The sequence below is a fragment of the Onychomys torridus genome, chromosome 14 (assembly GCF_903995425.1).
Source record: "Onychomys torridus chromosome 14, mOncTor1.1, whole genome shotgun sequence".
Lineage (NCBI taxonomy): Eukaryota > Metazoa > Chordata > Mammalia > Rodentia > Cricetidae > Onychomys > Onychomys torridus.
Genome location: NC_050456.1, coordinates 54,148,659 through 54,173,102, shown reverse-complemented (window position 1 = coordinate 54,173,102; position 24,444 = coordinate 54,148,659). Strand labels below are relative to the sequence as shown.

Sequence of the window (24,444 nt, the reverse complement as noted above, 5' to 3'; positions counted from 1 at the left end):
GGGTGGGAACAGTGTTATCACAAGGGTCCTCAAAAGACAGTAGAAGGGGCCCAGGGAGATGGCTCAGTCTGTGAACTGATGGCTGTGCACTCATGAGGACCTGAGTTCAATCCTTAGCACCCACACAAAAAGACAGGCACATGCCTGTAATACCAGCACTGGGAGGCGGAGACAGGAGACTCCTTGGGGTTTGCAGGCCAGTCACTCTGGCAGAATTGGTGAGATTCAGGGTCCGTGAGAGAGCCAGTCTCGAAGAGTAAGGTGGAAAGTGGGTGAGGAAGACATCCCGTGTAGACCTCTGGCCTCCTTATGTACACACGCATGAACATGTACATACACATGAACATGCACACACACACAAGAGTCAATGTTAGGGCATTAGGGCATGAAAGGGCTTGGGTAGCTATGATTGCTGCTGGCTTTGGAGACGGAAGAGGGTGAGAATTGAGGACTGTGATTCTGGAAAACCAAGAACGCAGAGTCTCCCCTAGTCTTCGGAAGGGCCGGTCCTGTCAACGCCTCGGCATCAGCCCAGTAAGAAGCATTTTACACCTTTCTAATCCAGAGCTGTAAGATAATAAATTCTGTGTTGCCTGAAGCCACATTACCCACTGTAATGTCACAGCAGCCACAGGAAGCTGTGCACCGCCCCCCCTGCCCCCCCCCCCCCGTCCTTGTCTTTCAAAGGTTGCCCCCACCCTCTGCTTTCTCCACTGAAGGGGTCGGGCGGAGTCTTTGCACAGGGGGCATGGGGGAGGGGCGGGGGCTGCAAAATCAGGGTAGGAGAGAGTCCAGGGAGCAGGAATTAACTTGGAATGCACCTTAGCTGCCCACCCCAGCGCTCAGGCACCAGGAGCTGCTGAGCCAGAGCAGAGTGGCGGGCCGCTCGCTCTCCAGGGTAACAGCCGCAGAGCGTCCTCCCCAGGGCAAGGCCAACTGGATTCACACTCTGAAATGTTTCGCTTTTCCTCTAGGCATGCAACTGAACTTGCACAAAGTCAGAGCCAAGTGTTGCAATCCGTTGTAATTTCAGGGTGACTTTTATTTCCTGAGTTTGCTACGGAAATAATAGGAGGAGGGAAAAACAAAACCCAGAAAAACCCAAGCCTTCTCTTTGAATTGGGACTTGCTCTATTTTTCTGGAAACTTAAACCAGACAAAGGAGGAAAGGAATATAAACTGTGCCTTTGAGCCCACACGCCACCTCCGACCAGTCTGGAGTTACTCTACATTTGATGACCAGGCTTAAAAGTAACAAAACAGTCATACATACAGTTGAAACCCAGTGTCCTACTTACCCTTAGAGAAGCCACTGCTGGTCCCTGCCCACCCCCAGTGTCAATCCCAGCCACTGGTTTTGGTATTTATAGGATGCTTGCATGCACTGTTCTGTCTGTTCCCTGGATCTCTGTGTGTCCTTAATAACGCATTGATTTACGTGTTGAGAAACATTCCATACATAACATCCTCTGTACCTTGCTCTCTTGTCCACATAACTGAGGCTCATTTCTAAGGGCTAATACTCGATTTTGTGAAACACCATCCTTTGTTTGTCCAGCCTTACACCCACAGGCTGTCAGGTTACCTCCAGTTTTCCTTTAGCGCACACGGCAGCGGCGGCGGCGGTGGCGGCGGCGGTGATCCTTGGGCATTTGGGGAGCCAGTGACAGAGCTCCTCCCAAGTGCAGCCTCAGGTAGGAAACTGCTCTCAGAGGATGGCTCTGCCACCACAGGTCACCTCACCGCTATAGACATGACTCTTCCCAGAGTCCCACTAGTGGAGGATGGAAGCGTCCCTTAGCCATCCTGACCATCCCATTCTGGCTCCTGCCTATCTGGTGAAGGTGAGTGTGTCTCACTTGTCTCTCTCAGACTGTGACTGCACACAACGCAATTGCTGCATCCTGGACATCCAGGGAGGGAATGGTAGACCCTACACAGCTGTGGGAGCCCAGGAGTCTTGGGTCCCAGGCCTCTATCACGTCACATGTCAAGACATGGCCAGATGCAAACTCTGCAGCCTGCCTTTAGAGACTAAAAGATACTCAAATCATGTGATGCGATAAATACCAGCTAGCATAACAGAGGGCAGGATAATGCTCATTTGCCTGTATTCCTTCTTTGAGCCTGATAACATCCCCATTAGAAAGACTAGGATCCTACTGCCCCACTTTACAGATTAAAAAAAGAATACAAAGCTCCGATTTGTGGATGGGCATTGAGCTGGGGACTCTATATGTGCTGTGAACACACGAGGTTCTATGCCATCGCTTCTGTCCCCTGCCATGATCCTCTGGCAGCTGAGGTCTCATCAGATCATTTCCTTCCCCCAGAGAGGCGCAGAGCCAGCTGTTAGCCGCCAGAGTTGCCTAGAATAGCATCTCAGCACTGCTACCTAACAGGTCTGTGACCTTGGGCAAGGTCCCTCCTCTCTCTGCCTTGTCCTAGCTGAGACTGTAGCACGGACCTCTCAGAAAGGCTGCGTGAACCAGGGGCATCACAACGCCGTGTGTGACACACAGGAAACACCTGAGAGCTGGTTCTGATGGTGAAGCCAGTGAGTGTAACCTCGAGGAGAAAGCTGCCATGGCAGAAACAGTAGTTTAGGCAACTGGTCTGGGGAGGCAGCCATCCACATAGCCTATCTATGAAAGTCTTGGCATCCCAGCAGGAAACCAAAGAAGCCGCAGCCTGGGGTGGACGGTAACCCTGCAGGGGTATCTACAGGCCTCTTGAAGGCTCTTACAAATTCTCACTCTCCTCTTTCTCCTGGTTGGACAGTTTTAAGGAAATACAGGTGACAGGTTACCATTCTGTGCTGCCATGGCAGACAGTGAACTGGCCAGGCTCTGTCTCCAGGTTGAGGCTCTGGGTAGACAGACCACACCAGGCAAGTTGGATGGAGGAAACACGGGGGACGAGGGAGAGAGGGACCAACTGTTTATTAGTGACCTATTTGCCATTTCCATCCCTCCCAGCGGCCTTATCTATGATTGAGAGGTCACTCAAGACCACTGGCACAAAGATTCAACATCATGAAGTCACCCAGCCCCAGAAGAAACCCATTCCCAGGAAGAAGCATTATGGAGTCTGCTCCCATCCCACTTCTCTGTAGCTGGGTGAACTCTAAGCTTGGTAAGCCTCCAGGTAGAAGGGAGCTAGTGACAAACACTTTGCCTGCCTCCCAGAACCCTAACAGAAACAGTTAACACATCTAACTGTGCTTTGAAAACTACTAAGTAAATGGCTGTTGCTGTATGAATAGCACTGAGCTGCTCCAGCTCTGCAGGACAGGAAATTTGACTGTGGAGATGAGAGATATGAGTCCCTTAGGTCATGTACACCTTTGCTGGGAGAGCTGGGTCACTACACCACCATGGGCCAACCTAGAACTCTCTGGAGTCTACAGCTTTCTCCCAAATTATGTCTATAATGGTGGCCTCTAAACTTCCTGTTCCCTGGGGTGCAGCATTCATCCATAAGGACAATCAGAGACAGCTGGTGATGTCTCTGGAAGTGGAGTTCCAATACCAGCTCTGTTTCTCGCTAGCTGAGTGACCTTGGGGTAAGTCGTGTGTTCTCTCTGAGCCTTAGTTAAGCTATCTGTATGAGAAGAGCCTCTGCTCTGTGCTGTTGTAGTTAGTACATGGGACCTTACATTCATCATGCCGTTATGACGTCAACAAAGGGTGGCTTCATTTCTGTCACCCTGGGTCCCCCAAATCCCCATCCATGAACAGGGCCAATGGCTGTCCCTTGACAAGAGCTGCCATACAGATGGAGGGAGAGGGGTTTGAAGCAAGCAAACAAGGACAAGATGAACCTATTGTGGTCTCCATGGGGCAAGACCAAGGTTTGTTTATTCCCCAGCAAAGGTTCAGTTCATTGCAGCATCTGGCACACTCAAGGGCACACTCAAAAAACATCTGTGGAAGCTGGAAAGAGATGGTTCAGCAGTTAAGAGCACACACTGCTCTTTCTGAGGACCCAAGTTTGATCCCCAGCATCCACATCAGGTGACTCACAAGAGCCTATAACTCCACTCTGCACATATCTACACAAAGATACACACACACACACACACACACACACACACACACACACACACACACACCACACTTAAAAATAATAAAAATAAATATTAAAAAAAAAAAACCTTTGGCCTAAATAAATGAAGCAAGTACTCTCAAAATGGTATTGTACAGAGTTCTTTAGCATCTCTAGGCCTTGGCCTCCTCATCTGTGAAATGGGCATATTCAGGCTTACCTGGGAGGGCAGCTATGGAAACTACTCCAAACACCTCCTGCCCTGGGCATGCCCTCTCCCTGGGCAGACACCACTTGAGGCAGCTGGGTAATTAAGAGCAATGTTTACTGAGCGATACAGGACTGAGTATTAGGAAGGGTTTACAAGGATGGAAATGCACCCCAGCCGCCTGGCCACCACCCCACCACCACCCAGAGCCTACAGTACTTAGGAATTACAATAGCTGTAACTGGTGGGTGGATGTCCATAACAACAGACCATAGCATATATGTACTGTGTCACATCGAGTGATTATAGAAATCCATATATATATTGCTCGTATAAAATCTTTTTTTTCTGTAAAAAATATTAAAAAAAAAAAGAAAGTATAAAAAAACATGTGCAGTTGGAAGCCCCGCCAGGACAGCCAGTCTGTAAACATTCATCGACTGAGTGTGTGCTTGGGAAGGGCGCCCGCGCCTCAGTGCCACAGCAAACTCCAGCAGGGCCGCCAGGCTGTGCCACCTGGGCAGGGCCATCACAGCCCACACAGTGCGCCCCTTTCCGTCGGCCTTGGGCAGGACTGGGGAAGATGGATTGGAGTCCACGCTGAGTTCCATCCTCGGCCACACTGTGTTTGTGACGCATGGCTTTTCTTGGCTGCTCGGTAGTCCCTTGGGTGGGAGTCTTGGCAGAGAGGCCAGAGGGGTGCCTGAGGAGGCTACCTGGTTGGGCATCTCTCTGGCTGAGGTGGCCATCAAGCTGGGCCTTGGAGTGGGACAGCCCTTACCTGCGGGTCAACTTTGGTCTCGTCGCTTGGTCCCTCTGGCTTCTTCAGTCCACTCTTGCTCTTGCGTGTCTGGGCTGAGTTTCAGAAAAGGGCCAGCTGGAGGCCAGTTATGCTAAGCCTCGTCATAGAGTTTGTCATGCACCCGGGAGGGAGCCTCCGTCACCTTGCTCCTCTTCTCCTTTTGCTCCGCCTCCTCCCCTCTTCCTCTGACGCCTCCTCCAGGCCTTCAGTCACTTCTTGTCCAGCTGCTCAAGCAGCGGGTTGCCTTCAGACTCGGGTGTCCTGACACTGTCTGTGCGCACGATGCAGGTGGGGCGGTGGCGGTTGAGCATCAGGATGAGCTGTTGCCTCTCCAGCTTCAGCTCCTCTATCTGGGTCTTCAGCTCTGCGTTCATGAGCTCCAGCCGCTCTGACTCCTGGGCGGACAGAGACAACACACCCGTCAGCTGTCACTGAAGTAGTCACCACACAAAAGGAAGGAAGGAGGGAAGGAAGGAAGAAGGAAGGAAGGAAGGAAAGGAAGGAGGGAGGGAGGGAAAGAGAGACAGAGAGAGAGAGGAAGGGAGGGAGGGAGGGAAAAAAGGAAGGAAGGAAGGAAGGAAGGAAGGAAGGAAGGAAGGAAGGAAGGAAGGAAGGAATTAAGACAGGCACTATGGCTGGCACCTGTACTGTTAGCGTGGCTTTTCAGCCTTCCACTGAAGGCTGAGCCTCTGGGGTGAGTGACTTTCTGCAGGCGGTGCCCTGTCACACAGTAATGACCTCTGCCATGGTGGGATGGGTCTAAATGATATGTGGGGAATAGTCCAATTCATATCCCTTCTCTCTCCCTTCCTTCTACCAACTCTAGCCTCATGGCCTCCTTGCTGTTCCCTAAACAACACACCCAAAGGCTCCCCTGCAACAAGAGTTTGGGGCCAAAAAAGTGGGGAGACAGGCCAAGAATGGAGGCCAGGAGGCCAGGTGCATCTGGAGCAGGTCCATGACAAGCAGTCCATGGTGGCCCACAGGACCAAGTGCTTTGCTACAAGTCAAATGTTTGATGGGATAGTCTTGACACTGGGATTGTTAAACCCAGCGAGGGCCGTTCCTCCTAAAACGGGTGCCTCCTGGCCATTAGCCTGTAATTACTTAGACCTTTCCCTACTTTCTTTGATAACCCTCACAATCTATGAGTTTCGTCCACAATCAACGAGCAACCTGTTAGACCCAAAATGAGGTTTCAAACTGATCCCAGATGAGATGACTTCCTACACACTCCCAGCCCTGAGGAGAGGAAGGGATGCTGAGGGTGTGATGGGGTGTGGGGCTGTGTGTTCACAGTGGGGACAGGTGACAAGCATGCCTGGTCAAGGCCTGGGTCTCCAACAGCAGGACCAAGGGTCACAGCAATGGGTCTTCCTGCTTTTCAGTTACAGCCTGTACCTGAAAGCTCTCCTCATGTGTGAACTGAGGCGCCTCGGGCCAGCGAGTTCTTCACTGGGCATGACCTTGTCCCCGGCTGTGGAGAAGTGTTTGGATCTCATGGCTACGTCAGCATGACTGGCAGATGGAGTGTGGAGAATATGATGCTATGACTGTACCACAAGGCGACCCTCACAAGGACCTTCCAGTCCAGAACGCCAATGGTGCAGATGCTGAGGGGCCTGTGTTAGTCACAGAGGCTGTGTGACAGGTCCTTCTGCTCAGGGGGGTGCAGCTGGGGCAACCTCCCTCTGAGACTCTGGGGCCTCCCGTGAGGGGCCATCTTCCTCACACTGCCGGATTGTTCCTTGTGCATATCTCTGAGGTGGCCACATGGAGCATATCCCAAAGAGCTCAGAATGGCCAAGGAAGGCAGGCTTTAGAACCAGACATCCAGGCTGGAGAGATGGCTCAGCGGTGAAGAGCACTGGCTGCTCTTCCAGAGGTCCAGAGTTCAATTCCCAGCACCCACATGGTGGCTCACAACCATCTGTAATGAGATCTGGCACCCTCTTCTGGCATGCAGGAAGAACAATGTGTACATAATAAATAAATAACTCTTTTAAAAAAAGAACCAGACACCCAAAGCAATAGCTTCAAAAAGTAGAAAAGAACTGTTAAGAGGAAGCTACAGAAGAAAAAAAAAAAGTTCTATGGTGGCTTTTAATGGGACAGGCTGAGACAAGACTGGAATGTTGGCCTGGTCCACACTTCTCAGAAATCGGAGAGATGGCTAGTGTTCCCTCCATCCTCCCTACCTCCCCCAGCCCAAGCTGCTAACACAATCTTCAGATTGTCCTCAGCCTTTGTACTGAGAAGCCTCGGGGCCATCTACCCACCTCTGAGGATGTGCCTCAGCCTGCCGTGGCGATGAATACTTTGGGGAATCCAGAGCCTATGAACCTGCTTGCTCCTCCCATGGCTCCCGAGGAGGGTCCACTCAGCACACAGCAAGCCCCCCCCCCCCAACCCAGCCATTCTAGTGCAGACCGGCAAGGAGGGCTAACAGCGAGGTGCGGAGCTGACCTCAGATGGTAGGGTCCGGGAGGGAAGGAAGTCTTCGTAAGAGCCCTCAGGGAAGAGGAGAGGCAGGGGCAAGGTGACACGTGTGAAGAGATAAGCTGGGACCACTGGGCTCAGCTCTCTAGGACCAGTAGGAAACAGAGTGGAGAGAGCTATACAAATACTGTAGGTTTAGCATCGGAGTCTAGAGCAAGTCATCTTGTCCGTCCAGAGGTGATGATCCCTGGGGTTGGAAGAGTTCCAGCGGGGAAAGCACTTTTTGTGCACACTGAAGGGCTAGAGGGGCTTAAGGGAGCCTTCCTGTACCCTCTGAGCAGGAAGAGTAGGGACAAAGAAAGATGCTTCACGGACAGCTCAGCACTTGAGCTCCGCCTGGGTTTGGAAAATGGAGGCGGCAGGGCAGAGAGGCCAGCTGCATGGGCACTAGAATGGAGCCTGAGAGGGGAGCTGGGCTGGAGAGTGCTAACTGGGGTCTGGAAGGAGTCTGGCCTTGGTTACAGTGTGCTGTGCCTGAAGTTCAAGCTGGACGTGGCCAGCTGAACGTAGTGGCATTAGCTTGCAATTCAAGCCCTCAGACGTCGGAGGCGGGAAGTTAGGAGTTTCAAGGTCAGCCTTGGCTACACAGTGAGCTTGACGCCGGCTTGGTGTATATGAGGCTGTCTCCCAAAGCCAAAATAGTAATAAAATAAAACCTAAGGGAAGAACAGAACACAGCACTCAACACCACACAGATCTTCCTCCTCCCAACCAGCAGGGGAGCGTCACATCTGTAGACATCTGTGTCACAGACAGAGAAGGTTTGGGCAACTTGACCTCACTGTCACAGCGTCACTAACCCCTTCTTTTTTGGTTTTGTTTTCCAGAGACAGGGTTTCTCGGTGTAGCCCTGGCTATCCTGGAACTCATTCTGTAGACCAGGCTGGCCTTGAACTCACAGAGATCCACCTGCCTCTGCCTTCTGAGTACTGGGACTAAAGGTGTGCGCCACCATGTCCAGCCCGGACTTTATATTTTAAAATGCCCTAGGGGACATAAAACCGAGTTCCATCAACTTTTCCTAAGGGTTGGGAAGCAGCTTGTGTCTGGGCCGAATGCTGGCTGTCTGCTAGCTATGGCACTGTGAACAGCTCTCCCCATTTCTTGGAGCGTGGGCAATCTGAATAGAGAGTTGGGCAGTGGAGGAGGCCTAACCACTCACCCCTCGGAAACCTGCCAACGGAGGGGACCCTTCTCACCCTCCCAGGGCCAATGTGACCACCAGGAGGAGGGTGCCTAGAGAGAGCACAGAGTGTCTTGGGAAAGTAAAATGTCTCATTGCCTCCAGGACCCAGAGACTCTTGCGTTGGGTGCAATGGCCCAGCAGAAGCCAGCGTCATAGCAGAGAGACACCTCGGGCTGCAGATGGGGGATTTAGGGTAGGCCCAAGATCTGTGGGGTGTGAACTAAACCATCCAAAGGCTTGTGACCACCCAAATTCAGGCCTTGGCTGATCTAGAGAGGCGAACTCTCTGAGGGGTTGTCTCTCTTTGGGTTGCATGTGAGTGTCCAGAGGTCAGGGTGGGGGTGAGGCTTACGGTCTACAGGCACCGCCCACACAGTGGTCTGCCTTCACGTGCAGTCTGCTGCTTCCAAGGCCACAGGTAGGGGGGTGTCTAGGGAAGAGGGGACTGGGCTGGAGCCCACATGGTCTTGCTTCCTAGACCCAAGGTCATATAGTGTTCTCCATCTAGGCAGCCCTATCTCTCACTGGGACAACACAGAACTACTTCAGCTGCCCCAACCCAGTGGGACTGCTCCGCAGCCAGTGGACCCCTCTGACTGGCTGGCACCTTTCTCCTCCTGAATCCTGTCATGGCTCCCCACGACCACAGAGATTATCGTGTAATGGGGACACTCATGAGGGGAAGAAGGTGTCTTAATAACTGGGCCAGGACAAGAGGGATACACCGGTCTATTTCAGACAAGCCAGCATGTAGGATCCCTTTACAAACGAGACTCTGGGCCTGCCTGCCCCTCTGTTCTTCCATGTGGGCATCTAACCCCCCAGCATCTAACTAATAATGTTCTTTTGCACACCCTGGACACATTCTAAAACAGCACTGCCTGCCTTTGTATGTGCTGCTGCTGCTGGTGGCCCCTCGGTCCCACATTCCTCATCTTCGTACGGCCTTCCCCGGTTTTATCTCACAACGGGAACTGTTTCCTCCGTTCATCCTCAGGTGGGGCCCCCTGCAGCAGCACTGTACATCCCCACAGCACTCCAGGCTTCTGAAACAACATTCCTCACCAGCTACTGTTCCCCATTTGCCCCCTGCTATCCACTGAGAACGGGGTCCACTGAGCTACAGTGCAGCAGGCCCATGGTTATCACCTGCTAGACAGAAAGATGGGTGAGTCCCTGCCCTCCATCTGTTGCCCTGGGCAAGCACCTTGATCTCTCCAAACTACAGACCAATTTCTAAAATGGGAAAAATTGATGTTACCTTATTGAAACGTTGTAACCACGTGAAATGCCCCACACACGGTAAAATGCCCGGCACACAATAAGTGTTTGACAGGTTCACCTGGCACCAACTATCTAGGCACACAGTAGGTGCTTAGCAAGTATTAGTAGAATGAAGAGCTTTTCATGTGGTACTGGCTCTCTGGTGTACTGGTGTGTCATTGAGAACCTCTGGTGTGGGCACATCTTGCCTGCTAACTGCTGACAAGCTCCAGGAAGCTGGAGTCGCATGGGCACCTTCTCCTAAGAAGCCTGCCTGCACCTCCCGGCTCTGTCCGTCAGATACTCAGTGACGGGCATAAAACATGGAACACACCCCTCAGCTTTAAGGCCCATGTCTTAGAACTTGCTGAACAATCCCAAGCCTCGTGTTGCATACCCTCACTTTTAAGACCACCCAGCAGTGGGAGATTCAGTCCTGTTGATAAGCACTGGCCTGCCCAGGGTGCCCACAGCTAGAGAGGTCTACACACGACCTGTGACCCCAGAACAGCTCTCAGCTTCTGGCAGGAGTGAGAGGAAACACAAGAAGGACAGCGTCCACTCTTGCCCTGTCCCCCTAACAGTGTGCCCTAGTGCACCTCTGGACACTTTCTGCACCGGTTGAATTAATCAGTGAGTGAATGAATGAACCAGCCAAGGCACTGAGAATCATGGCGGCAATGGGAACATGAAGACCAGAGGCTCTGAGGACAGCAGCAGGCCCGGACCTCAGTCTCACCCTTTGGTGGCTGAGAGACCTGGGCGGGTCACCATCGGCGCTGTGCCTTCCTCACCTGCAGAAAGCGAACCACGCAGCTCCCTATTTTCATGGCTGCTCTGCCAACACAATGAGATCACACATGCAGCACTTAGCACCGTGCCTGGCTTTGCAAGTGTCCACGGCTACTGCTCATCACTGTGGTGTCTCATAGAATAGCAATGCCTGCCGGTCAGGTTAGTATACAGCATTGCTGTTACTGTTCAGTAACACCAGTGCTGGGTGGGACACTGCTGATTACCAGGGGACGGACTATTCAGCTTTCCACTCACTTCCCTTCTGTGCCACCATTTTTTGAGACAAAGGTGGGGACTGAGAGGCAGGGCCCAGGGGAAGAAAGAGCAAACACCCTGCTAAGCAAATCACAAGTAAAAAGGCAGATGGGGGGTTGGGGTTGGGGATTTAGCTCAGTGGTAGAGCGATTGCCTAGCAAGCCCAAGGCCCTGGGTTCAGTCCTCAGCTCTGGGGAGAAAAAAAAAAAAAAAAAAACAAAGGCAGATGTAGCAGGAGACAAAGGGGAGCACCTAGAGGCTGACCTCCAACCCACATGCAGACCAGTCCTCTGGTCCCTGGAGGCAGCAATGAAGAGTTCAGAGGTCATCTTCAGTGGGGCTAAGCGCTAGCCATTGGGGATGCAGGGTGGATGCAATTGCAATAAATGGAGTTTTTCCTGGTAGCCAGTCCAGGAGCTACATCCACTGCCCAAGGACACAACATTGGCACCCAACATCCTACTTCATTAGCACGTACCCTAGAATACTGGGGTAGCCAAAAGGGGCCAAAATGGATAGTGCCAGGTCAATTGTACCCAGGATCTCAGCTCAGTGGAGAAAAGCATGGATCCCTCTACCTTCTCTGGGTTGACATGCCCAATGATGTCCCCAGCTGCGGGGCACATCAGCCCCTGCAAAGGACAAAGGACAAGGTGCCTTCCCACCACAGCTGCCCTGCTCACCCTCTGCAGAAACTCTGTCCGTTCCTTCTTCTTGTTCCGGCATCTGGCGGCAGCGACTTTGTTCTTCTCTCTGCGTCTTTTCCTTCTCTCTTCTTCCTCATCTAGCTGTGAGGGCACAGAGCCACGGATTAGACACCACGGGCGGCCCTGGGCACAGCTTCCCACCTGACACGCCGACAGACAGGGGGACAGATCCCCCTTACGCACCCACATCTCAGCAAACACCTCCGGCTGCTGAGGTGAATAGGTCTCCTGGTCATGGGAGGCTACTCCTCGGAGCAGGTGGGTATCCTGGGGAGGAGCCAGTGTCCTCTAAGGGCAGGGCTACCTGGCTCAGTAAGAGTTTCTGGGGCTGGGAGCCTGGCCAGTCCACTCATCGGAGGCAGGCAGCTCCCCACAAGGGAGTGGGGCAACCTGTTCTGCCTAGCTCAAGCCCTCTGGGTGTGATTTTTTTTTTCCAGGCCAGCAGCTCCCAGGCACTTCCTTTAAAAACACCTTGGGCAGAGACCAGGCTCCCTTCTGCACCCACACCCCTCCCAGACTATCTTCACCCCACCTCTTCTGTTGGCATTTCAAACCCTCCCCTACCCATTCCTATCAATGTGGCTCCTCTCCTTAGTCCCCCAAACTTCTGGTCTATTTCCCCAGGCTGTCACAATGACTCTGTCCCCTCACTTGGCTTCTCTTCCCCTTCCAGTACTCCCCCAAGACTCCAGCTGTGAGACAACCAGGAGGTGCCAGGACACATCCCAGAGTCCCCTGAGATGACAAGCTAGCTTGTCTCCCCTAAGGAATTCAGGATTGCATGAAGTAAGGCCCATAACCCAGGAGGGGTAAAAACCTCACCACCCACTCACCCACCCTGCCGGGCAGGTGCTAGGGGTTCACTACCGATAACAGGAGTTGCTTCTTGCCTTCTTTGGCAAATGCTTTCAACTCAGACCCCTCTATCCTCAAGATCAAGTGAAACACTGGGAAGGTGCTGTTACTGTCCCATTTTGTAGACAGTAAGTCTGAGGCTTTAAAAGTCACTTTATGCAAGGCCATTCAACAAAGACATGGCAGAGCCAGATCTTGAACTCGAGTTTTATCAGTTTCAACCTTTCTGCTCTTAAAAAAAAAATAAATAAATAAAAAAGGCCGGGCGGTGGTGGCACTCGGGAGGCAGAGCCAGGTGGATCTTTGTGAGTTCGAGGCCAGCCTGGTCTACCGAGCGAGATCCAGGAAAGGTGCAAAGCTGCACAGAGAAACCCTGTCTCGCAAAAAAAAAAAAAAAAAAAAAAAAAAAAAAAAAGGGGGGGGGGCTGCAGATATGGCTCAGAAGTTAAGAGCACTGACTGCTCTTCCAGAGGTCCTGAGTTCAATTCCCAGCAACCACATGGTGGCTCACAGCCATCTGTAATGAGATCTGGTGCCCTCTTCTGGCCTGCAGTCATACATGCTGTATACATAATAAATAAATAAATCTTAATTAAAAACAAAAAAAAAACCACTGAGGCCGAGTCTCATGTAGCCAAGGCTGTTTCCCAGCTCACTATGTAGTCAAAGATGACCTTGGATTTATCACTGTCCTGTCTCCACTTCCTGGGTGCTAAGATTGTAGCTGGGGGCTATCACAAATGTATTCGCTACCACCATTTACTGGACATCGGGGACTGATCGTAGGGCCTGTGCATGCTAGGCAAACACTCTGACACATGAGCCGCGTTCCTCCGGGGGTCTTCTGTTGGGGTGGCTTGTGCTGTCCTTGTCAACCAGGGAAATCTGGAGGCCTCAGAGGGCCAGCTGGACTGGGGACAACTCCAAGTCAGAGGCCACAAGCTGTGGTGTCGCTCTGGGCTTGTCAACTCTGTCACTGCTTGAGTGGGATAAGGTGAGGGGTGACTCTGGCAGTCCACAGCCTGTGACCAGGCCTCAGTCCAAAGGGACATCGGCCAGGAAAATAAGCATCCTCTCTCCATGCCCTTCTGGCAGAGTCAAGAGCACGGGGAGAGGACCCAGACCAGCGCTCTGGCCCACGAAACAGACTCTGGCAGAGCCATCTACTTCCTCCTCCATCACCAGCTCAAGATTCCTCTTTAAGCCATACTGCACCCCCTCCACCCCCCAGGAGGCTGCTGGAGAGGTGCCTCATCAATGCTACCACACCCGACACCTCCCAGGCCCCTGGCCTCCTTTGAAACGGAACCAGAAGGGACAGCTCCTCTGGCTGGCCTGCATCTAGGATCCAGAAACCTGGCTGAAAGTGATTCCGCCCAACCTCAGCCTCACCCCAGAGCAGGCCGAGGTAACTGTGACATCAGGCAAAGGGAAGGAACTGGAGGAAGTGGCTGGCGGTGCAATCTCCCCTCTGCCAAGAGGCTTTGCCCACAAACTGCCATGGTGATGGGTGCAGCCTGCCCCTGCCGGGCTCCAGGGCCTCAAGCCTTTCCCTAAGCAGCCCGAGGAGACATAGTCCCTGTCCCCAGAACCTGGATCCCAACCCCTACCCCTGCACAAGGCCTGGGTGCAGAGCTGGGAGCAACAAATTCAGGGGCTGTGGCTGCAGGTTAAACAGGTTGCCTGGGTCAGTTTGACACCAGATCAGTGGACCATGCTGTCTACCCTCTGAGCTCATCAAATCCTTCTGTCAATACTTTTTACTCTGGACACCATGCCCTCCTCTGGGCCAAGCCGGCTATCCATCCCAGCCAAGGGGACTTCCCTTTCTTACTTGGCAAACTCCTTCAAGAGTAAATGTCAGCCGGGTGTTGGTGGCGCACGCCTTTAATCCCAGCACTCGGGAGGCAGAGGCAGGAGGATCTCTGTGAGTTCAAGGCCAGCCTGGTCTACCGAGTGAGTTCCAGGAAAAGGCGCAAAGCTACACAGAGAAACCCTGTCTCAAAAAACAAAAACAAAAACAAAAACAAACAAACAAGAGTAAATGTCATCTTCTCTAGGAAGGTCCCTTGGATGCCTCTGACAGAACTCCTGGACTACTACAGAATTCCACCCCAGCCCCAGTTAAAGTGGACACCTGCCTTCCCTGCTATTCTGGAGGATGGGCACCTAAGCATGGCCCTCAGTCAATGATAATGGGCTCAGCTGAATGAGTGGAATACCCAACTGTAAAGAACAGTGCAGCTGGCTAGATTCTAACTGTACAGACTTGGGTGGCTGAGTTGACGTCCATGTGACCTTTGCCCAGCACTCAGAAGGAAACCTGTTCCACAGGGCTGCCTCTTGCCTGTCTGGAGGTGTTTGAAGTGTGGTACCTGTCTCCCCCAGTAGCATAGTGACTGGAAGTAGAATCTAGATTCGAGCAGAGGGACAAATCTGTGCAAGTCCTACACAGTCCTGGCAGGACTTGGGGTGTGAATTCAAAGCTAGAGACCCCTGTTCTGCAGTCCCCACTGCATATACCCACCCCAGGCCATTCCTCCACCTATGCCCACCCTGAGCAACCTTTCCCACTAAATGACAGCTCATGAAATCGAGATGTAGCCCAGGATGTCGCGTATCACGTCTTCCCCATTAGAATAGGAATGCATGCCTCCGCCTCCGCCCCCCCCCCCCTCCCCGCATCTGCTGCTTTGGAGCTGCCTAGGAAAGATATGGCTGACAAGGCCCTTCCAGAAACTGGCCAGGGGCTCATGGGGGCTCTGCCTTCTCCATCTCCACAGCCACTGGGCTCCTCCCACTATATCATTCCTCAACTGTCTGTGGCCCCCACTAGACAGAGACTACTCTCTCTGCCCTCCCCCAGCCTCCTCTGGCATCCCCAGGAAGGAAGCTGGACCTCCCTCTCCCTGATACCTCCTGAGTTCTCCAAGGCATCTGACAGAATGTTCTCACCACACACAGCGCAGCACCAGAACTCCAAAGGGGTGGGGTGGGGTGGCAGAGCTCTTTACAACACATCGGGAAGAACTGGGGTGTGTGAGGAGGAGGCAGTTTACGGCAGAAGGCATTTTGAGAATGGTGCGATGGAGCTGGGGGCTGGGGAGCCCATCCTTCCCAGCCATCACCTTTCTCTCTATCTGTGTTCTCCCTAATTGCCAGAAGCCCCAAGGGCAAAGGAGTCTACAATGTCAGTGAGAAGTATTTCTGCACGGTACCGTGCCTTGAAGGAAAAGACTCTTCAGGTCCCTCCTCACCTCATCCCATCTCTGCTCTCAGGTCCCTGCTGAGGGACAGGGAGGACCCTGAGGGACAAGGTGAGGATGGCTGATATGAGCCGAGCTGTGTTTCGATGTGAGGATTCTGAATGCTAGACACAAGAGATGTGCAGAGTCACCAACGTCCATCACTGCCGGAGGCAGAAAGGCCAGCCAGTTGAAGCATAAGGAATAAAAAGAAATCTGAGGGAAGCAGTCGGCTGCGGGCGGGAGTCACAGGGACAGAGAGGAAGGTGTGGACCGAGGTGGGTGAGCAAGATACCCAAGGCACACTGGAAGAAGCCCTCACCCCAGGGCCCCTGTAAGGACACAGTGGGCCCCAGGGAGGGAGTACACCCTTCAATGTCACATCTAGGCCCTTCACCTGCTCTCCTTGGTGATGGCCCTGAGAGACAGTCCCAGGCAGACACAGATACACACAGAATGAAGAGGCAAAGATGGATGAAGAGAGGTGGGGCTTGTGGAGACAAATGGGAGACACAGACAGACAGACAAGGGCAAGCAGAGGCACACAGACAAAAAAAAAAAAAAAAAACTTGGTCCTCTTGGTTCCACCCAGTAGGGCCTGATTATGCAGCTTGTCTTTGGGGTTCACGTAGGACCCACGAATCCTGAGACTATTTTTCCTTTGGCATGGAGTGAGTCTGAGGTTTCTACCACTTGCTACTGAAAGACACCTGGGACATTAGGTTCCCCGCTCATGTAGTCAGGGGTGCCAGGTGATACGGAAGGAGTAGAAGGTGGTCCCCAGTGACCTTAGGAAGAACTAACCAGCAATCATGGCTCTAGACTCAGCCACAGAAGAGTGGCAGAGCATGGATGCAGAGGGTCTGCAGAGGGTCGGCAGACGAGCATCTATAGAAAGCAAGCTAACCGTGTGCCAGCCTTGGGAAGATTAACTTCTAAAACTCCCTCTCCCTCTCTACTCCTGCTATTCTGCTAAATGGACATGGTATTAAGCTGACTCCAAACACCTTAAGGTTTGACTCATGGATTAATGCCTCTTTCAACCCTCGTCGGAGAGGCTTCCGTGTGTAGTAGTCAATGGTTGACAGAGACTCACAACTGGTCAACATGCAGAGAACGAGAGCGTGTGGAACTCCCGGTCCTAAATGGGCGTCTACCTCACCCCTCCCCTCCCGAGGCTCAGGGATCGTTGCAGAAGACAGAATGGAACACATGTAAGTGCCAGAGGTGGTGGGTGACTACAGCGAAGCTGCTTGCAGGACACATCTGGGCAGCTGTGCATATGAACCCAGAACAGTCATGACAGCATGCGCAAAACCTCGGCGAGCTCGAGACAGACAGGACCCCAGCACGGAGAGGGGAGGTGGACATGAAGTTCCATCCCAGCCGAGGAGATATGAGCAACTGATGGCTGCTCAGAAAAGGGTCAGTGTTCTTCAAGGGTGCAGCCCTTAAGAGGCATCCTTACTCCAGGAGATAGCCCTACGCCCATACTCATTCTGGCGGCCCTCAGTTCACTCAGCCGGTAAACAATAAACACATGGAGCTGGGAGGAAATGGTTGCGGGGAGATGGGAGAGGGATTGAGTGGAGGGAATGAGGATTAGCTTGATCAAAACACACCGGATGCATGTATTAAATACTCTCCCCCTCAAAAAAAAAAAGTAAAAATACACCAAAAATTAGGTTTTATATATATATATATATATTTCCCCTCTCTCTCCCTGCTGGTGCCTCCCACTGGCCAAGCTCAACCCAAGGGATGCTGGGTAATGGAACTTGCTAGGATAGGCCACAAGAGGCACACAGCAGGCAAGATATACATGGATCTGCTGGATGAGTGGAAATACCCCATAAAGCCCACTGGCAATAGCAGCCCCAGCCCCAGCTCTCAAGCAGGGCACAATGACAGGGGTTGGGGTCACAGTCAGCTCTTTCTGGGCAATTGCCATCAGGCATTTTGGGGCTGGGGTAAGGGTGGGGGCTCCAGCACCCTGAGACTCTGAGTGAAGGTCTATGGACAGTCGTCTGCCTCTCAGCTTCCTTCCTGAACCTCACCCCAGACCTTCAGGACTGGAACGTGTCTATAATCTAGTTCCCAAGGGACTCGTGTGCACAGGAGTTTGCTCAGGAGGGCATGAAGTGCTCTCTTCTTAAATACCACCATCTGACAGTTCAGCCAGAAACAGGCCGGAATCACCTTAGTCCTGTCCCCCCTCACAACGGCCCATGTAACAGCCTGTGAGGATCCCGCTCGCAAGCGCCTCAGAGTGTACCATTAGCATCACTCCAGCCTCCCCAAACTCACACTGCTGAGCCCCACACCGCAACGGCTCCCCAGGGGCTGTCCTGGCTAAAATGTCAGTCATCTCCACTGCTTTCAACTCTCCACAGCCTCCATCACTGTCTGTCAGGCAGGGCCCAGTGGGAGGAGACCTGGGCCCTGACGGCTTCTTCTATCACCTGCTCAACGCCAGCAACAGGGCCTCCCGTGTCATCCTCGGAACACCAAGTTCTTCCCCATCCCTGGGCTCTACACATGCTGTCCCTTCTGCTGAGATTTCTTGTTCTAGATTTTACCGCCACCTCAGTGGAAGGTGCTGTGATGGTACTGTGTTCCCCAAAATTTTGTGCACCCTAATAAACTCATCTAGGGTCAGAGAATGGAACAGCCACTAGATATAGAGGCTATAACATGGTGGCACTCATGCCTTTAATCCTAGCATTCCAGAGGCAGAAATCCATCTGGATCTCTGTGAGTTCAAGGCCACACTGGAAACTTTAATCCCAGGAAGTGATGGCAGAAAGCAGAAAGGTACACAAGGCATGAAAACCAGGAACTAGAAGCATTTGGCTGGTTAAGCATTCAGGCTTTTGAGCAACAGTTCAGCTGAGGTTCATTTGGATAAGACTCAGAGGTTTCCAGTCTGAGGAAACAGGATCACCTGAGGAACTGGCAAGGTCAGATAGCTGTGGCTTGTTCTGCTTCTCTGATCTTCCAGTATTCACCCCAATACCTGGCCCTGGGTTTGATTTTATTAATAAGAACTTTTAAGTTTCATGCTACAAGGTGCCTTGCTTTTTATCCACCCCACCCCACCCCCGCCCCTGTCTATTTCTTTCCAGGGGCTTTTCAGGAATTGCCTTTACCTTTTCCATGTGGACATCTGCCTGCTACTCGTCAGTTTCCCCTGAGGTTATTAACCTATAGTTAGTCTATCTACGCCTTTCTCTACCGCCATCACCCAGCCACTAGGGCCGAACAGGCAAGGAAGGAAAGGGCCTTCAATAGATATTTATGAATTAAATCAAGAATATTTACTTTTCCATCTGGCTAGGGATCTACTACAGCCCTCTCTCTCTCTCTCTCTCTTAGCTCCCCTACCCCCCACCACCACCACCATTACAGATAAGGCTGTTAGTATGATTGGTGACAACTCAGGGTTCTAATCCAGGTCTTTCGGCCCCCAGGGTCCAAGCACTCCTGCCTTTTTGAAAAGTCACATGGTCTACATGTATTCCACATGCATATTACACCTCCACCACCTCAGCCTTTTCATCTACGCGCTCGCAAAGGGAACACATACCCACAGCAGAACTTCTGGTTCACATAGCAATGTTCATTTTAAAAAATATTGACTGCACAACAAACAGGAACAAGCGGTGTCTACAGAGCGAATGGAGGGACCTCGTCTGTTCTCTTCAGGCTCAGGTTCCTCAGGCCACACAGCTTCACCTCAGTGGCTAGAGAAGTTCACCAGAGACTGCTGGATGCCATCTGACATTTCAAAGGCAGTTTCAAAATCATGTCTTTTGAAGGCTGGGGATATGACTCAGTGTTTGTCTACTGTGCAGAAGGCCCTGGATTCCATCGTCAGCCCTGCATACACTGGGTGTGGTGGCGCACACCTGGGAGGTGGAGGCAGGAAAATCAGAAGTTCGAAGTCAGCATGGCTATGTTATCTAGGTCAAGGCCAGCATGGGCTACACAAAACTCTGTCTCAGGGAAAAAAAAGGTTTTTTTTGTGAGACCACCAAGACAGAACAAGAAAGAAAAAAGACACGTTTAACCCCAGGTATAGGAAATACAGAAATCCTCTCTCACATGGTCACAAGGACAAAGCAATGAAGGAACACAGAGCAAACAGGCAGGTAGACAGTGAAAACAGAAACAAACAGTATTGTTGGAGTGGACATCTGAAGGGCCCCGAACTGAAGCATGCTCACAGAGAGCCGGGCTTGGGCATGTGGGCAATGGCATAAGCTGTACTGCTCTTTACAGGTTCCTAAGACGCTCTGTTAGGAGGACTGTGGGCTCTTTTGAGTCTCCATCCCTCAATGCTCATGGATGGAGTGGATCCTGAAGGACACAGGCCCAGCCCTGAGCCTGGAGCACAGGCTTCGCTCTGCAAATGTCCTTCTCTGTATGCAGCAATACTAATACTCCCAGTTGCCCGGAGGCCCAGTCAGCCTCCCTCCTTGGCATGGAGAGGGGAGAGAGACGGAAAGGGTGGAACAGGCTTGCAGCATCCAAAAGCAGCAGCAGCAGCAGCAGCAGCAGCAGCAGCGCTGGGCTTAACGCCACTAGCCAGGCCCACAAGAGCCCCCACCAATACAAAGAAGCCACATTTCAACACCAGGGACCCATGAGCACCCTGGGAAGTAAACACCCAAATGCCAAACATACCAGACATTCCCCCACATAAACAGGCTGCACTGAGCTAGGGGTTCCCCTGCCCCCCATCAACAAAGTAGGACAGTTCAGAGGTGAGTTCTTGGCCAGCTGGGCTGGGCCCACCGCCTCTCCTGCAGGGATGAGGAAACCCCAATGTCTCCCTGAGCCTTGAGGGGGGGGGCCACCTCTGGCCCTCAAAAGCGCTTCCAAAGGCTGAGCCGCTCAAAACCAGCTGCCCTTGGCCTCTCCTCTTCCCCAGCCAAGACTTCTGATGCAAGTGGCCGAGAGCTGAAGATCCGCTCCTCCCGGACAGGGCTTTATGAGCAAATTCACACAAATGGCTGGGGCGGCATACCAAGCCACCTTGGAGAGCTAGCTCAGTTAATGGTCAATAAAAGAGGAGGGCTGGGTCAGGCTGTGTCTGCAGAGGGGACACCCAGGTTCACACCAGCAAAGTAGTCTCAATCCTGCCCAATCTTCCAACTTTTCAGGACTAGCCGAAGACATGGATTTTTTTAAAGCAAGACCTCTCAATTCTTAACATTGCCAACTAATTCCACTTTGAAGTGAGCACTGCTTGAGCCTAGATAACGAACAAACAGGCAAACAAAAAACCCACATCTGAGGGTGGCACGGCCTCCTGGCTCGCATCTGACTCCAGTGGAGTTGGTCACCTAAGTCTGGGTCTCATTCATCAACCACCCGCGTCCTATACTAAGACCTTGAGCCGCTCAGCTTACCTCTGGACCATCTAAACACTTTAACAATACAATAGATCGCACTTCTGTCTGACCTTCTGGCTCCTCCAAAAGGGAAGCTGAGGGGCTGGTGTTCTTGGTTTACCAGTGAACAAACTGTAGTTTGGAAAGGTGAAGGTCAGCCCATAGCTCCACAGGCAGGGAAACAGCTGGATTCTGGGATAACAGGCTGCCTCCGACATGGCTGCCTGGACCAGCCCCTCCTCTCCCCTGACTCTAGCATCTCACTTCCCCGGATTCATCCATCCTGTCCTCATGGCAGTAATGGAGCGAGTGTGAGATACAGGATAGACTGTGGCATTCCCCAGATCCCTTTTAAGGAGTTTCTGTATTCGCAGGCTAAATGGCCAACACCAGGACCCATCCCTAGATTCTACAGATGGGAAACGGAGGCTGGCTCCAGGTTGACAGTTGGGGGCAGGGACTGGGTCCCAGAGGACAAGTTCAAAGGACACTTGGGTTCATCCTCTTGGGCTACTAGACTGTGTCATCTGTGTTACTGAATTCTCTCCACCTCGATCCAAGCCACTTTATCACCCGCCCGTCCTCCGATCCTGTCACTCCACATGGGAGCCTCTTCCTGGCCTTTCCACGCCACGCTCTAGCCTACCCTTGGCTTCCCATCTTGTCATTTCCCCAGCACCACCCGCGGGCCCCATGTCATCCACTCCTCCTGTACACAACTACTAACCAAATCTTTACTTCCACACCCAGCGGATTTCTGGACACTCACTGCAATGTGCTTCCGCCCCCAAAGATCACACTCCCTTCAGGCTCCTTCATCTCTGTGCCCCACCCTGGCTGGAGCACACCGTTCCCCTACAAGCTCTGGCTTACCCTCCTCCATCTTCCTCATTATCTCCAATTTTGATCTTCCCAGACACCCAATTCCATGTCCTACACCAGGAGTCTGCAACCTTCTGCAGTTGTAACATGGCATTGTCGTCGACACGTGTTGAGCGGCATTCAGAGCTAACCTGAGATGCATGTGGCCCATGCAACATAGGTGGGACGTGCCCCGCTGCGTGGCTTTCAGATTGGGTTTCTCTCTTACCTCTCCACCGGGGTTTTCCTGAACCCAAGTCACAGCTGGAACACTGCGACAACCTCCCGGGAGGATTCCTGGTCCTGCAGGGACCACCCTTCACCATCCTCCCAACCACCGGGTCCTTCTGAAATGTAAACACAACCAGTGGCGGCCCTTTGATGGTGGTAGTGGCTTTCTTTGCTCTAAATGCCAAGCTGCTGACTCTATCACACCAGGTTCCTGTGACCTGGCCACACCTGCCTGTGGTCTCACCTGCTGTTCATACCAACTCTACCTGAAGCACCTGGTGTCTGTCTGCCTCAAGCCTCCCTACCTCTGCACCATTGTGCAGCAGCTAAGAGGCCACTCACTTTTCAGGTCTCCTGGATTCTTAGTGGGAATAGCGCCTCCACCAGGAAGTCCTCCTTGACTGGAAGCCTTCAAGCTGAGAACCATCCTTCTGCGCTGAGCTCCTACTCAACTCCGAGTTTATCCTTGCCCCCACTGTACTGTTTCCTCCCTCTGCTGCTGCCTCCATCATACTGGGAGTGCCATGAAAACAAAGCCTGTGTCTTGTTGGCTCCTCGTGTACCCAGTAGATTGCTAAACGTTTGCTAAGAGGAAAGAACGTTCCATCTAGACAAGAACCTGGGACTTTCTTTTTCCCTTTACGGTGCTGGGGACCAGCCCTATGGCTCCAGTACGAGAACCCAAGATTTCTGATCCCAGTCCAGTGCTTTGCTACTGTACCGCAGGGCCAGCATGTAACCATGACAACTGCAAGTATCAGGCCCTGCTCCCTAGAGGCCACTTGGTAAATCCCGGGAGAAGGCTCCATCGGGAGCACTGAGAGAGGTACTGCAGGGATGCCTCAGCTCCTAGGCTCAGCGGTTGATGAGGACAGTTCCAGCAGCTGCAGGAGCTGCAGAGCTCTCTACCAGCACCTGGTAGGCAGAATATGGGGCTGGAAACTAAACCCAGCCTGAGGTTCCAGGACAGACAAGACCCTAAGATTCTATATCCCTGTGCATCCGTGAGGCCAAAAGCTCGCAGAGGGGAGTGGGCATGCCCAGGTCCCTGGGCCAGATACTGGCAGCCCAAGCAGAAGGCCACTGTCTTCTGGGAAGAGGCACAGATACCATTTTCTACAAACTGATAGTCCTTTAGGAATTGTCAGGCCAGCGCTGCAGCCTCGCGCATTAAACCAACTTCTGTCTCCCCACTGCCCCTTACCAAGAAGTGATGCCTGTATCTGACATTGGCCTTCCACCCGCCTAGTCCACAGCGGGGAAAAAAATCTTCTGGGTCAAGAGAACCTATAAAACAAAAGGCTGCTGCTAGGCGTGGGCTGATTTACAGCACACATAGGGAAGGGCCATTTTCGCAAAAAGCCACGCAGAACAGCCTGTTTCCAAGGCTAAGAAAAGACAGCATTGTGTTTGGAACAAAGCCTCCAAAACCAGGCTGAGCAGGGTGACACCCATTCTCTGGCAGGCCTGCTGGAGAAAGAGCAGACAGCTCGCCACCGTGAAAGGAGACTGGAGGAGACACAGGCAGGGATCGGGCCGACGAGGACCACACTGGACACTGGCCAGGAAAGCCGCCAGTCAGGAAAGAGCTGTTTGCAGAGTGATGACTTTGATTGAAATGTGTCTATTTCAGACTTGGCCCACACTTTCAGTTTAGTGGGGTCTGGTTTCCCACCGCTAGGCCATCAATCTTTTTCTTGTCCAGTTGACAATTACTTCAAAAGATGAGAAAGAACTCGCAATGTCCCCCCAAAAGGCAGGCATGACGCAGAAAACAAATGGCAGAGGGAAACCCATTGTCTCCCCAAAACGTTAATAACCCAGTTGAAACTGATTTTTTGGTGTGTGTTCATGCCTAGACCAGAGGCTGGCACACTGGGTATCTTCCTCGACAGCTCCTCACCTTATTTACATTTTATTTTATTTCATTTTATTTTTGAGACTGAGCCTCTCACCAAACTTGAAGCTTGCCGATTTACCAGACTGGCTGACTACTGAGGTGGTCTGGTCTCTATCTCCTCAGCAGTGGGGTTACAGACATGTGCCACCACATCTGGCTTTTCCATCGGTGCCGGGGATCAAACTCAGGTCCTC

At 52.4% G+C, this 24,444-nt stretch overlaps 1 protein-coding gene across 1 annotated transcript in view; it reads right to left on the bottom strand.

Moving 5' to 3' along the window:
• Positions 1–4,109: 4,109 nt before the first annotated feature.
• The window catches only part of Jdp2 (Jun dimerization protein 2), a 42,676-nt gene continuing 22,341 nt past the window's right edge, over positions 4,110–24,444 (bottom strand). The window contains exons 3-4 of the mRNA XM_036205976.1: positions 11,739–11,843; positions 4,110–5,452 (exon numbers count right to left, since the gene is read on the bottom strand). Of these exons, the coding sequence (XP_036061869.1) occupies positions 5,267–5,452; positions 11,739–11,843 (291 nt within the window). The 3' untranslated portion in view covers positions 4,110–5,266. The remainder of the gene's footprint in view (positions 5,453–11,738; positions 11,844–24,444) is intronic.